Raw genomic sequence first — 15,608 nt, 5'->3', positions numbered from 1 at the left:
AGTTTAACAGTGTGATTTTCTCTTTAGACTGGTTACTATCAATATGCTTTAAGAAACAAAGGCCAGCTTGCTCAAGGGAGAGCCCCGGCCTCCCGCCTGTCATCTGGAGAGGGCGGGGCCCTCCTAAGCTGCTGGACGGCACTCTGGCCTGTCTTCAGGTCCTGGACCAGTCTGCCACCAGCCTCGGGCCACATGGCTTTGGCTCATCACCAATTCAGGGTCCACCCGGCCTTCACAACAGCTGTCCAGCTGCACAAACTAACAGGCTTGAGCGAGAGCCCGGGGAGTCTCCCATGACAAGGCCTACACAGAATTCCCCCTGCATGCAGAAGCTTCAGGAGGGAGACAACTCCCCCCTCAGCCAAGCCAGACAGGATCAAGAACACAGGGAAGAGCGCCCTGAAAGGAGGAGCAGGCCCCCCTTTGTGCGTCTGAACCACCCTCCAGCGCCCCTGAGAGCACCCGCTAAATCCAGAGTTCCAGGCGGGCTGGGGCACCGTGAGGCACTGGGTTCCACCCTCAGCACCGCATAAGAACACATATTGAAGGTACTGTGTCCATCTGCAACTACAGACATTAAAGGAAAAAAGGTGATGTGTGATAGATGAGAAGAACCCAGGCCACCTAGAAGTTGCATTTAGAGGAACATGGAGCAAGTCTGAAAGAACTGTAAAAGAATTACAGCTACTTGAAAAAGTCCTTATAATTTCCAAGTACATGCAAAAAAAAGTTCTCAAAGGAGGAAGAGCAGATTATGTAATCAGGAACACTGCCTCAAACACCCGCCCCTCAAAAAATGGGAACGCAGTCGACCACTTCAAATGTGTCCCCTGGTGCGCAGAGAGGGACTTCCGTTCTTGTCACCAGGCACATCTAAATGTCACCAGGCACATCTAAACGCTTTGCCTACCAACAACCTCATGGATGTCGTACAGACCAGAAGACAGCTCAGAGAGGCACCAGTGCAAGCAGGTAAGAACAACCGGGCTCCGATCATTTCAACAGGACAACACCTGAACTAGGCAATGGACAGGACAGGTCCCCCACCCGAGGCTGGAATCACACCTGGAGCCTCACTTGCCTGGCCATTCCCAGTCCTGGGGGTTGGAAGTCCACACACATCAGGTGTGGCTCCTGAGATCATCCCCACTGATTCCAGAACCAGGGGCCTCTTTTCCAGACACCAGCTCTGATTGGCTACTTGGAAGGATCAGCTCTTCTGACCATAAGGGCGCCTTCTGGTTCTGCTGTCCAGCAGCCAGCCTGGTGGTCATGCAGATGTCCCCAGGAACCTCCTAGGGTTTTCTCTGTGCTTTGAGCCATCAGAATCACTAGCATGCCTTGGTCACTATCAGCCACCAAAATCTGAAGCTTCTTAACACCATCAGGAGTTAATGCCCTGGAAATGATTTAAGACCTACAAATGATTTAAGACCAACCCTCACATGGCTTACTTTCATTCCCATAAGCCTTATGCTAACACACCAACAGACACTTCAGGTACCAACCGAAGAATTCCAACGCCACAGTCCAGGCAGGTCTGATGCCAAAGCTGTGTGCACCACCTAGGAGTTATCAAACAGGCCTCACAACCTCAAAAAGGCTGCAGAGGATACTCACTGGCTTCCCAGCCCTTGCCAGTGACTGCCATCACTGACCCAGCCATGTGTCTGGAACCTGCTGAGCCCAAGCCCTTACCGCACAATGGCCATGGTGAGAGTACTCTGACAGGCCAGGGATGCCTCTGTAGGCACGGCCAAAGCAAGTCCCTGAGCTCAGGCATGCACAGCCTCATCATACCCCTCCAACCCTCCGGGTTAAAAACAGCTCTGAGACATCTCAACCCAGCCTTTCAGTACTGCTGCAGGCAGTCACTCCAACAGCTGGCCCCCAGCTGGACACCAGTCTCTAGATCCGCAGTGCCCAGTTCTGCGTCACAGTTCTCACTGGTGCACATACAGACTGGGCGACTCTACAGCTCAGCAGATACCATACCTCTGCTAGGAAGAACGCCTCCCCCCATTCTTCCTGCCCTTCCCAACATGCTATGTGAACAGGAAGACCCATGACCTGTTGCGCTCTCCCAGTGGCTGAAGTGGTCATGGGAACCAGGTGGTGACCCTGGACGACCCTCCTGAGGCCCCATCATGACGGGGAACACCAGGGAAGACTGGTCTAGTGCTGAGAACACCAGCAGCTTCTGAGCCCCGCCTCAGTGCAGACTGCGAACTCAAGATGCCCCTCAGAGAAAGCCACCCAACAAAAAGAGTCCTGCTGGCTGACAGCCAGCTCCCTCTGTTCCCTGAAGGCAACACTGAGCCAGCCTGGGGGCCACGCCTGTTACCCCACCACCGGGGGATAGAGGCAGGAGGACTGCAAATTCAAGGCCAGCCTCAACAACTTATCAAGGCACCAGGAATGCTAGCAACCCTGTCTCAGAAAAAAATCAGGGCTGGAACACAGCTCAGTGGTAAAGCACCCCTGGGTCTAATCCTCAGGACCCCCCAAAAAAGGCAACACTAAAGAAAAGCAACCAGCATGCCCACAGGAACACAGGGTCAGGAGCACTAGGAAGGACAGACCTGAGGACATAGCTCATCACCCACAGCAGATGAAGCTGGAGCAGGCACCCTGGCCACAGGAGGCTCCTCCCAGCCCCTGGGCTAAGGTGCTCAGAACAAGGCAGCCTTGGTATCCAGGCCCTGCCCAACAGGCAAATGGTAAAACAACAGAGCCATAAAAGGAGAGGGGGTTTGTTTTGATTTTATTTTCATTTTGAAAATAACAGCAACAGGGACTGGGGCTGGGGCTCAGTGTAGAGAGCTCACCTAGCCTGTGTGAGGCACTGGGTTCCATCCTTAGCACCACATAAAAATAAATAAAGGTCTGTGCCCATCTACAACTAAAATAAATAAATAAATAAATAAAATAGCAGCAACAAGGCCCTTCAGTAAGAACAACAGTAAAACCAGTTCAGCAAAGTTACCAAAAGCAAAGACAGAGGAATCACATAAAACAATCTGGGAAAGCTTACAGTAGCAAGTACCAACAGAGAAAGCTGAAGAGCACCGGTGCCCCTCGGTACCATACCTTATCGATGGCTTTTCCAACCCGAGAAACACTGCTGTGGATGTCTTTGTGGTCTGAGGCCAGTTTTTGAACAGTATCCTTTATTCTTTTACAGCACTGAGTCAAAACAAGTGACAGTGTCCCTGATAATTCAGCATCTTGGCCTGTAAAACAAGAAAGGCAGATTACTCCCCAAAGCAGACCCATAGAGGGCAGGTTTCCAGGAGACCCTGGGAACAGCAGAGGTGGAGGAAGATAAAGTGAAGTCGGGATCTGCTTCGAGGCAGAGGGACACATTCACAGATGTTAGTGTTTCAAGTAAACACCACGAAAGCACTCTCTGGGAATAAGAAAATTTTAATATGAAATAAACCACTTCTTTGATAAATGTCAACACAAACCGAACACCACCACCAAGGCAGTATTATTTTTCAGAAAATTATGTCTAAGTGAATAAATTTATTTATTCAACTCAGTGAAAATGTTCAAGGCATCCTGGAAACCTTTTGGTTTTGGCTGGCTGTGGTCAGGCAGGCCTACAATCCTAGCTGCTCAGAAGGCTGAGGCAGGAGAATTGCAAGTTCAAAGGACCTCAGCAAGGTCCTAAGCAACTCAGCAAGACTGTGTCTCTAAATAAAATATAAAAAGGGGGCTGGAGATATGGCTCAGTGGTTGAGTGCCCCTGGATTCAATCCCAATACAAAAAAAAAAAAAAAAAAAACAAACCCTTTTGGTTGTCACTGAATTTCTTAGATGATTTAGTTTAAATGCTTTTTATTCCATACAAATGCACGCCCCTCCCTCAATGAACCCTGGCACTAAGCTTGCCGGGAGCTTCCCTTGCAGGTAACACCTGGTGCTGGTCCGGAGTCCCTTGCAGGAGTTCGGCATGTCCTGAGTGGGTGCACTGGGAGAGGACCCCGGAGGCACCCTCCTGGCCCCTCTGCCAGTTCTGCTCAGTAGCCTCCTACTGTGATGGAGCTGAGCCATGGTGCCTCTACACCTGGCCCCAAGTCCTCCCACTGGCTCTCTGGACCCCGACACGTCTCTGAAGCTTACTAAAGCCATGGCCTCTTGCCCTGTGCTCCCTGCCTCCAGGTGGTTCCTCCGGCAGGAAAAGGGGAGGAAGATGGAGACAGAGCAAACCAATCCTGTCTGACCATCACTCTGCCATATCTCACATCCCCAGAGAGCACCAGGCCTGGTTCTGGACCTCGACCCACATTCCACCCCATGGTTCTGAACTTGGTTTACATCAGAGTCACCCAGCGACCTAGTTAAAGCAGCTGTCCCACTCCCCAAGTTTCTGACTCACCAGGTAGGGCCTGAGAATCTGAAAAAGAGCAAGTCCAAGAACACAGAGCCCTGGAGTCTCTTCATTTCACAAACATGCACTGTGCACACCCACTAAATAACCAGATAGCCATGCCCTAGAACTTACCAAACAGCGCGACAAGCAAACCACGCGTGATTGAAAAATGACACATGTAGTGGAGGGGCCAGAGTGGGAGAGGGAGGGTGTGAATTCAAAATTGCAAAAACAGGGGAAATGGACAGCAGGCCCCACTGAGACAATGACCTCTGAGTGAAGACTTAGGAGAAGCAGAAGAATGTGCCACATGGCAACCCTGGGGAAGAGCATCCCAGGACGAGGGGCAGAAATAAACCCTGACCAGCTGAAGAACAACAAAGACACCAGAGTGTCTCGAGTAAATGTTTGGCAAAGGAAAACAGAGAGGTGGCTGGAGAAACCATGGGGTCAACAGGTGAACGGATGAAGAAAATGTGGTGTGTATACACAATGGAGTATTACTCAGCCATAAAGAAGAATGAGATTATGGCATTTGCCAGTATATGGGTGGAACTGGAGAATATCATGCTAAGTGAAATAAGCCAATCCTCCAAAACCAAAGGCTGAATGTTGTCTCTGATATGCAGAAGCTAACACACCATTGGTGGGGGAGGGGATAGTTCAATGGATTAGACAAAGGACATGAAGGGAAGGGAGGGGATGAGAATAGGAAAGATAGTAGAACGAATGGAACATCACCCTCCTATGTGCTTATATGAAAACACAACCAGTTAACTCCACATCATGTACAACCACAATGAAAAATGGGAAGTTATACTCCATGTATGTTTGATATGTCAAAAACATTCTACTGTTATGACTGTCATGTGTAACTAAAAAGAATTTTAAAAAGTTAAAAAAGACTGACTTTAATTTTAAGCCAAAGGGAGATCCACTGCAAGGTTCTGGGCAGAGAAGTACAAAAGCTGAGGTGAAGGTCCAGAACGGTCATCGTGTTGGACACAGGAACAGATCAGTGAGACAAGGCGTGGTAGAACTCAGGGACCTGCAGCACCTGGCAGAGGGTTTCCCACTGACTATGAGGGTCGGGGGCTCTCAGATGGCCCCAAGATCTTTAGCCAAGACAGTGTTGTCTGCAATGAGGAAGGATAGAAGGACTAACAGCTAGAAAGTCCACAGGGCCCAGAGGATTAGGTGGACACACAAGCCGGGAGCTCCAGGGCACATCAGGGACAGTCTGTATCAGGCACTTCCAACCTGTCGTCACATAACTTGGCTAAGGAAGACCTGGGACCTCAGGAAAATCTCAAAACGTGTCTAAAAGGTGCTCGGTGCATCCTCCAGAGCAGAAGGGACCTGCCGCTCTGCCTCGGCTGCTCACTTCTGCTGTGTCTAAGCGGGCCACACTGAGCTGAGCCTCTCCATGAACCTCACCCTGTGAACTCCTGCTGTGTATGTATATATGTGTGTGTGTGTGTGTGTCTGTGTGTATATACTTTATATAGAGTTACGAAAAATCATGCTGTGAACGGTTAACTATGAATGTAATGCATTCCACTATTGCCATGTATGTAAGAAATAAACAAAAAATAAATATTTTGTGTTTCACACTTAAGTGAAAAGATAACTCACAGAATGAGAAAAGATACCTGTAAATCACGTTAACGTATCCAGAATAAAGTAAAAACCTCTTAAAACCTGACATAATGTGACCATCAATTCAATTTAAAAATGGGCAAAAGATCTGAATAGACATTTTTCCAAATTAGACACATAAATGACCAATAAGCATGTGAACAGGTGCTTGAAGATAGTAATCATTAGGCAAATCAAACAGGTACTCCTCCACACCCACAGGATGGCTTAACTGAGAAGACACCAGGCGTCGCCAAGGAAATGAGACAGCAGGCAGGCTCCTCCTCAGAAAGCCAGGGTCACCACCTGGCTCCACTTCCCTCAGGCTGGGGGACTGAAAACAGTGGGCTCATGCACGGGTGGCCAGGGCCCTGCACGCAAACCAGCAACCGCACAGGATGGCCATGCAGCAAGTGTGGGACAGACAGCGGCCAGTGGTAGGAAACACGGGGGGAAGTGTGCCATTAAGGTAAGCGAGATAAGCCGGACACTAAATGCCCCGTACAGCATGGTTCTTCTTATGGGAGAGTGTCCAGCAGGGGCTGACCCAGAGACGCGGCAGGCAGGGAGGGTGCAGAGCAGTCCGTGTGCTGAGCATGGGGAGCCAGGTCACAGGCACGCAGGCACAACACTGCAAACCCAACAGAACCTCCAGCTCAGCTCCTCTACAAGGTGAACTGCATGGCCAATAGGTCACACCTCCACGAGAAGATCCTTAGAGCCATGACACCTGGTCTACTGATACGGGGGAATACAAGGACCCCAGAGAACAGAAGCCAACCAGTGCCCAATCTGTGAAGCGGAGGGTCACTGAACAGGACAATGTCCCTGCTGCTTCCCAAAGAAGCCACCAGTGGTCCACAAGGCCCTGGCCATCCCTAGTAGAGGACAGGGCTGCAGGAGCAGAGGCTCCTCCAAGTCTCCGAAAGCAACCCCTGAGGAGTCCCGGCTGGCCTCATCAGCAGGAAGGAGTGGGCTAGCTGTTGGCCAGTACAGAGGTCTTGGTCCATGTGGTCCTTAACAGCCAGCCGGGTAGCAGGACCAAAGATTTACTAATAGGAGGTAGAAGAAAAGCCAACCCACAGCAGTCACGCATGGACAGTTAGAAGGGAAAGACCGTGGCCATTCTAAATGTGACTAAGGACATGCACCTACACCAGCCCTAGGAGCCCCCGACCAGCACCTCCAGAAGGGACCCAGGCAGACCAGGGCCCTCTATCTAGACAGAAACAAGAGAACAACTCCCTTTTCTGATCTCAGTGTGTGCTCTTTAGTGGTCCATACCCAGGGGCCTCGTAAGAAGCGAGAACCCCCACCCCACAGGACTTACTGAGTTGGGTGTCTTAAGACTTGGGCTCCCTTTTGTATTCTGTTTAAAACTGACATGGACAGTTCTACTTTAAAGCCTAAGCATCTGACCCTTTTCGTTTGAAGCAACCATTACTCAAAGACTGATTATCACTGGCCACGAAGCCTGCACAACCAGACTGGAATGGACAAGAGATGGGTTGGGGGACTGTGACAGGCATTAAGACTCTGCTTTGGCTTGCAAAGGTTCTAAGCATGGCTAATAGCAGGGTTACAGACTTGGCATCTCTGCCTCCATCCCTCTGCCTGGAGCCAATTTGGGTTCCAGGAACAAGGTCTGACCTGATAGACACTTGGGATGAGTCAAGGCTACCCCCACCTCCGCAGGCAAGGCCAGCTTCCTCATCCCACAAGACCTGCCTAACCAACCCAGAGCTGATGAACAGACCACACCCGTTGTGAGAAGCCCCAGGTGGTGTCCTCACGCCCCTTTCTATAGAACCTCAAGTCTCTGTCAGCCCCTGGAGGACAGGGCCAAGGACATTCAGTAACTAGTTACCAGATGAACATAAAAACAATAAATGATATGCTGCACACTCTTGGCCAGCACTGGAGACTGCGACTACCAACACCAAACACCAAAAGAATGGGAAACAGTGCTGTGTCCATCTGCCAACGTAATCACCAAGTAGAAAACTCCAAGGATTCTTTGCATGGACACACACTCATACACCAATTTCCAAATAAGACACAAATGAAGGGTCCTCCCCTCCCCCACCCCAAGCTTCCCCCCTCTTTCAATAACACCCCACACACCTCTGGAACCCATTGTCTTGTATTCAAACTTGACACTTTTGAGTCAGTTTGTAAAAGAAAAGCCTCCTAAGCTATATCGAAGAGACAAAGAAATACACCTCAACACCAGTACCACGAAGTCCTATAAAAGGACATCCTGAGTCATTCAGGAGCGCGTGACACTGAACATGTCAGGGCTGGGTCGAGGCTCAGCTGTAGAAGAGCCTCACCTAGTACATGCAAGGTGCTGGGTTCTATCCTCAGCACCGCATAGAAATAAATAAAATAAAGGTATTTTTTAAAAAGGGGGTGTCTGGGTGCCACAAAGCTGAAGATCATACACTTCCCGTTGTCCCTTGGTTTTTAAAAGTAACTCTCCATGTTGTTCTGCATTGTGGACATCTGCTTGTCCCATTTTCTTCCCTGCTGACCACAAGGCTTAAGACAGCAGGTGTTCAACTGTGTGACAAGACTCACTCCCTATTCTGGCCCCTTGATTCTACGAAGAAGTTCTCAGGATGGACAGCTTTCTCTCCCTAACTGCTACTGGATATTTACTCTTTTAATTTTCTACCTGTCCTAATTTTCACAATTCGGTGGTTGGGGAAGGCCTCGAACAACTACACTGACACAAGATTGTGAGCCCAGACCACGGGATTGCAGGCCGACAAGGGCCAGGCCCTGGAAGGAGCCCAGCACACTGGAAAGCAAGCTGTACAGCAGCGGGACCCAGCACGAGTAGGTGCTGTTGACACCCAGGACCATGACGAGGACTCAGTGTAAAAAGCCTGACAACTTCACCTAGATTCCCCAGAAATACCCTACACCTGGCTTAACGTTTTCATGACTATACTGGAGGCAGAAAACAACTAAAATATCTTAGTTTATAAATATTACATACACTGCATTTAGCTCTGAGTTACTGAAAACAACTCCACTTTCACAAAATGGAGAGAATTCAATAAAAAGCAAAATGGAAAGCAGTTCTGATGAAGATAAACAAAAAAATCTATTTGGGAGCATGATTCTAAGAGTGCCCAAATGAAAACTCAGACTTCAGATGGCTTTACTCCACAATTCAATCCAGAACAGTTTTTTAAGGAAAAATTTTAAAAAGTCAAAAGAAATCAGGCATCAATAAGAAGGCTAGGAAGGAGGAAAATTTTGTTGTCCCACACCTTTAAAAGTCTTAATCCTCTAAAATAAACAATATAAAGTCAAGACAAAAACAAAAACAAAAGGAGGGAATGGTGACATTTGGAGTCACTTAACGTTCAGGGAGTGCTGACCTAGGTAGTGCCCAAGGTCAGCAGTGCCCAAGGTTCATGCCCCTGCTATCAATTTTCAGAGGATTAAGAAATCTAGGAGATAAGGGCTAAGACTCTCAGGCTGGTTCTTCTTAAAAGTCTAGGCCGGCCAGGTGTAGTTACACACACCTGTCATCACTCCAGGGCCTCAGGAGGCTGAGGAAGGAGGATGATGAGTTCAAGGCCAGTCTGGGCAACTTAGTGAGACCCTGTCTCAACATAAAAAAAAAAAAAACCTGCTTAAAAGGGTTGAGGGTATAGCTCAGTGGTAAAGTGTCCCAGTCTTCAATCCCCAGTATGATTATTTCTTTCTGTCCCTGAAAAACTAAAGTGGACCACTGAAGCCTAAGGCTGCCTCAGAGTGACCTCAGCACCCAGGACACAGCAGCTGATCAAAAGATCAGAGGGAAAAAAAAAGGCCCAGGCAGAACCAGCTTTTTTCCTAGAGGCGGTATACCCTGGAAACAAAAAAAGTTTGGGGAGTAAAATAATGGCTGGTAAATCTGCCAAGTGAAAGAACACAACTGACGTTCAAGTTCTGACCTTTCAGAACAAAATGGTAGGTTCCCTGATGGGCGCTGAGACCCAGAGAGGTCATTAAAGACCCAGAGCAGTGTGTCACGAAACCAAGCACGCACAATAAAGTTGATGCTTAACAGCTAAACTAGACGGTACAGACGAACAGTGGTCCTGGGGCAGAGAACAAGACCAAGGACTGTCACAAGGAAAGCAGACTCACAGTGTATGAAGAACTGCATAGAGGACAGGAGCCGCAGGCTCAGTTTTTAAATGTCAGACAGTCCAATTTTAGGTACTTCAAATTAAACATGTAAAGACTTACTTCATCTCCAGACATCTTTATCTCTGGAATGAATTTCTGAAATTAACTTTTTATTCCAAGTAGAGAGGTCTAAAACAAATTCCTGCCTCAGTAATTTTACCTGCTGGTACTGGCCCTCAATTCCCTAAAACAAATCTCATAATCACATCCCCTCTGCAACATCTCCTCTCTCATGGAAGGTTCTTTACTTTCCATCCTTTCCCTCTTAAATCCGGCCTATCCTAACCCTGCACTGCTAATCTGGTCTGGAAAGAGAAAATATTCCCTCCACTTCTCCAAATCTGGGCCCTTCATTCATTCTTTTCCATCACTGGCGCCTTCCTTTGAACCTTCCACAAGAGGTGATTTCCAGGGGAGGGGGCTTCAAGGACTGAACTGAAGCAGCCTTGAGCTTCCTTTCCCCCACCACTATAACTTCTTCTTAACCCCCAGGTATCCAGCTGGTTCTAAGAACTCCACAAAACTGCAAGGGTCACCGGCTCCCAAACAGCCAATGACAGCAAAGCAACCTCTCTTCTCCTTAGCCTGGCCCCTTTCCATTTCTGAGCTCTCTGCCTTGGCCTTGCACCCTCCAGGGGCAGGTTCCAGGCTGTGGCTCCAGGCATCTTAAGTGATCACCTGTTGTCCCCTTAGAAATGACATGGAAAAGCAGCCCTAGACCTTTGTCTATCCACTGACAATCCTCATTAAATCCTCTCCTCCCTCTCTTGTGTCCCAAACCAAACGCACCCGTCTTCCCTCCCACGCCCTACTTCCTATCTGTGCCAGGTTCAACACCAACGCAGCCGCCTTTCTTCCACTGACAGAGCCCAGTCGGCTTGCCCATGGGCGAGCACCGTGTTCTGCCTCGGTGGTCTTGCGGCGTTAGCATTTCAGCCCAAGCTCTTTCTCAAAGTTCACAAGTGGCTTCTGTGCTTAAAGTTGCAGGAGCCCACAGGCGGGGAAGGGCTCGGGCTCCTGAGAAACCCCCAGACGAAAGTCCTGCACTGCCGCTTGGAAGGGGTCATCTCCAGGGCTACACCGACCAGGAGCCAGGCCTCCTCATTACTGTAAAGCCCCAACAAACGCTCCCCAAGTCAACTCGGCAAGGCTGTCCTGGGGCGCAAGGCGACAGCGAAGCGATCTTGGCAAAATGCCTCCAACGGAAAACCCGACTTCTGGAAGGAAAACAGGTACGGACTGGGCCGGATAAAGCGAGTGACCGCAGTTCCTGCTGCAATTCGCTCCTCGCTCCCCCGGAGGCTGCTCCGGGGATGCGGACGCGGGTCGCCTCAGCGGTCTGCTAGGGACCGGCCAGCGACGAGTCAGAAAAGCGGCTCCGCCCGCAGTCGCTAAGTTGCCGGAGGCCGTGCTGAGCACCAGCTGGGGACGAAGCTGGCTTCCAACAGAAAGCCCGGGAGGGAGGCCGGCCCGGGACCTCGGGAGGCCGAGGTCAACCGAAGGCCGCGACCCGCACAAGGCCGCGGGCCGCGGGAGGCAGGTCGGGGCCTCGGGAGGCCGGACGGCGGAGGCCCGAAGTCACTGGGCCGCCCCGCGGCGGAGCGCGGACGGGGAAGCGGGCGCGGGCCTTACCGTGGCTCTGCAGGATCTCGCGCTTGAGGCCGCCAGCGTAGTCGATGAGCTCCTCCAGGCCGCGCTCGCACAGCTGCGCGTAGCCCGAGAACTTGAGCAGCACCTTCTCCAGCTCGCGCTCCACCGTCACGCACTGCTCCATGCCGGGCGGCGTCCGCGGCGGCCGGCCGCGAGGCTCCCGCGCGCGTCCCGGAGGCCCGGCGAGGAGGCGGCGCGCTAGCCACGGCGCCGGGGCAGCCCCGCGCGCGCCCGCCCCATGGCGCCCAGCCCTTCGCCGCGTCCCGGCCCAGCTCGCCGCGCTCAGCCCCGCGGCGCGGAGATTGTTTTGTTTTCCGGGAGCCGCCGCCGACCCGGTCCTCCCGGCGGCACCAGGCCCGCGACCTGAGGGGGAGGGGCGGAGGGCGGTACCACGCCGCGGGGGAGCGCGGGCCGTACCACGCGGGCGTGCGGGGTGGCGCGGAGGCGCGCGAGCCGCGATTGGTCCAGCCGCCGGGGGTACCGCCTCAAAGCCCGCGCAAGGAGGGCGAGGCGGCTGCGCGCGGCGTAAACAAGGGCGGGGCCCCAGGGCTCCGGGGGACGAGCCAATAGGCGTGGGAGAGGCCGGAAGCCAGTGTCCTCCAATCGCCGGCCGCGGCGTGAGCCCCCAGCCAATTCGGGTCGAGGGCCGAACCAACGGGCTCGCTGTTGGAGGGGTGACGGGAGAGCCCCGGACAGCCGGTCGTCTTGGGGAAGCCCCTCGGGCCTCACGGCAGGCGTCCAGAGGGCTGCTTCTGTAGCTTCGCTCTATCCGCAGTGCCTCTCGTCTCCTCGGCGCTCTGGAGGGAAGAGGGTCCGACGTTCCGGGGTTTTGATAGAAGGACCAGCAACGCAAGGTGGAAAACCGAGCCCGGCTGCCCGCGGTCTCAGGCCGGGGTCCCGGGCCGGCGGTCAGCGGCACGGTGAGCAGGGCCGCTGCTGGCCTTCCGGGCGCTGGCGACACGGCACTCGGCCGCCCTCCCCAGCCTGCGTCCTAGAGGCCCTCCTGCCAGGTGACCGCGGGCCGGACCGCCCAGGCCTTGCCCGGCGTTTGTGTCGCTAGCCCGGCCCGAGCCCCGGTACACGCAGCTCGAGCGCGCAGAGTCCTGGACTCCCGGGACCGCCGGGCTGGCCCAGTTCTCAGAGCCCCTGCACCCGCCGGTGCCTGGGGCAGGAGGACTCCTGAACGTCCCTTAGCTCCCAGCTCCCGTTGGCGGAGCCCTCGTACCTCTCCCCCCCCTCGTGCCCCCCGCCGCCGGGTGTGCTCTTGCCTGCGCAGTGCCACCTTTCCTCTTCGTGCCTTGTCTGTACGGCTTCAACTACAGTGTGAAGGCAGATCCCTTTCTACTACGGTGCTGGTGTCACGGCGGTGACTTTTTTTTTTTTTTTAACCAAGGTGGTAAACTTGTTGAGCCTTAATTTCCTTTTCTATGATTTGGAAATAATTTGATGAATTGTTCATGGGATTCTTGGACTGAATCAGGCGGTCACGTGACCGTAGGTGGGAGTCACAGGGTGAAGGTGGTGGTTATTATTAGGACAAGCCCGACTGGCGCTGTTTTAGATCTTTCTCCTCCCCGTGTGTCCCATTTTGTTTTCTCCCTTCTCTCTTGGCAGGTGGCCCTTATTCCTGCTTCACTGAGAGAAAAAATCATCAGTTCCTACAACCTTGCCACTCTTTGAAAAAAAAAAAAATTCTACCATCAGTTTTGTGAAAGTTCTCATATACCTAAAGGAACAGGATTCCCCTTTCCCGGGACCACCCTGGGGCCCTACTGCATTTCATTCCTGCTCACTCCTCCCTCTCGCACACTCTTCCTCTGGTACTAGGTTCTTCCCCCTTTCAGGCTGAAAGAGTCTGACCCTAGGTGTAGGGGTCCCTTCACTCAACTTTCCTCAAGCTGTTTTTCTCTTCCTTGGTCCTTTCACTCTCAAACTGCTCTGGCAAGTCTATTCCTCCCTTTCCTCCAAGAATCTCCCCCATAAACTCAAGTCAACCTAGTCTCCCCATCCCCTCAAAAGTTCTTGCAGTGATTAAATAATGTATGTAAGGCATTCAACATAATGCGTGGCACAAGGAAAGGGCTTTTATTGTCCACTGAGCAGAAATAATCCAAGACTCCTCCTTATCAACAGCTTCAAGTGCAAGGTCTGCCCAGTGTGATAACCCAGCACAGTTCCTCCCCAGGCACCAGCAGTCAGTGACCCCGGGAGTGAGTACCGCTGAGTCATGCCTTTTCTTCTGGAATACCAATTTTCAGCTTTCGGACCTTCCCTTTCTTGTAACAGGACAAGCCTTATTTAACTATTGACACCTTCTAGAACTAGGACCACACTGTTCAGTACAACAGGCATCAGCCACATGAAGCTATCTAAATTAAAATTGAAGGTAAATTTCACTTCCTAATTGTACTAACCACATTTTCAATACTGGATGGCCACTTTGTTAATCAGCACAGAATGACATTTCCATGGCTCTGTGGTTTGATACTGTGCTGAGCCAAACCACAACCCCACCAATGTCACCAGCCCTGTGTTTGCTATATGAGATAGTCTGATGCATTCATGCGTACCACCCCCATATTTCTAGTTTTCCTGTTTGTACCTTGTTTATTCAACTACATTACCAGCTCCCAGATCAGGGCTGACTTCTCTTTTGTCTTGTGATGTAATCAACAGAGAAGAAAAAAGTCTTATGTACTTGCTAAAAGAAAGAGAATAAACAAATTAGAGTAGTCTAGGCTTCAAATTTAATTCAGAAAAGAGATAAAAATAGTACTTGTATGGGCAGAGACTTTTCTGTTCTCTCTTTAGTTTGCAGTGGCCCTTCCTACCCAGTGCATAATTGCTTTATCCTTAGAGAAGGATCTTTAGAAACAAGGTGGGGCAGATTTAGTTTTTAGAGCAACTGCAAAATTATTTTTAATTTTTGTTATTTTATTATTATTATTTATTTTTATTAGAAATTTAACTTCTATTTGTACCATGCAACCAAATAAATAAATAAATAAATAAAACACACCAAAAAACTCACTCCAGTACTCCAGTATGTGGATACTTGCTTCCACATCCTGTCCAACCTGGAGAGTCTTTCATTTGTAATTATTCTGTCCTTTGCTTTGGTCCTCCCCTCCACTCTAAATTTGATTCTTTATAACATGTAGCTAAACATTTTTTTTTAATGTAACTCAGTGGTAAAGCACATGTGTACACAAGGCTTTGGATTCCATCCAGCCCTGCAAGAAAAGAAAAAGGAGAAGGAAAATAAATCTTTTGTCTTCTGACCAAAATGCATATTAATTGTAGGAAAATTAGAAAATAAAATGACCAGAAATAAAGATCCTATGAAATCTCAACATCAAGGAGGGGAAAAATCAGCTTTAACATTTGAAATTTACAGATTTTTCCTGTGCAAATACATATGCCCATATGTGTATTTTTACCAAAGATTTTTATAAGTTGCTTTTGTTGTCCATTCATTTCTCTAATTAAAAAAAAAAAGGTCTAACTCCTTTGATTTGTACTTATAAATATGAAACCAGGCAGAGGCATGGTGAAAAAAAAAAGAGCCAAATTTTCACTTCTTTCAGATTTAAGAAACTATAAAAAATTTTGACTGATATAAAAAATGTTCTTTCCTGCAAGATATACTTTCAGATAAGGGTAAGAAAGACTTTATAATTACAATTGTGAAAAGGAATTAGCAAGGTTTACAAAGACTTTAACTAATTTCCTGACTTTATTCTAGTCATAG

At 50.2% G+C, this 15,608-nt stretch overlaps 1 protein-coding gene across 1 annotated transcript in view; it reads right to left on the bottom strand.

The window, feature by feature from the left end:
* Nucleotides 1-12,041, bottom strand: part of Rmnd5a (required for meiotic nuclear division 5 homolog A) — a 35,126-nt gene extending 23,085 nt beyond the window's left edge. Inside the window, exons 1-2 of the mRNA XM_026409459.2 lie at nucleotides 11,840-12,041; nucleotides 3,091-3,233 (exon numbers count right to left, since the gene is read on the bottom strand). Coding sequence (XP_026265244.1) covers nucleotides 3,091-3,233; nucleotides 11,840-11,981 — 285 coding nt within the window. The 5' untranslated portion in view covers nucleotides 11,982-12,041. The remainder of the gene's footprint in view (nucleotides 1-3,090; nucleotides 3,234-11,839) is intronic.
* Nucleotides 12,042-15,608: the final 3,567 nt, after the last annotated feature.

Source organism: Urocitellus parryii, chromosome 12 (genome assembly GCF_045843805.1).
Source record: "Urocitellus parryii isolate mUroPar1 chromosome 12, mUroPar1.hap1, whole genome shotgun sequence".
NCBI classification, from domain to species: Eukaryota; Metazoa; Chordata; class Mammalia; order Rodentia; family Sciuridae; genus Urocitellus; species Urocitellus parryii.
Note: the sequence above shows the minus strand (reverse complement) of the source record. Positions and strands in the feature narration are given on the sequence as shown.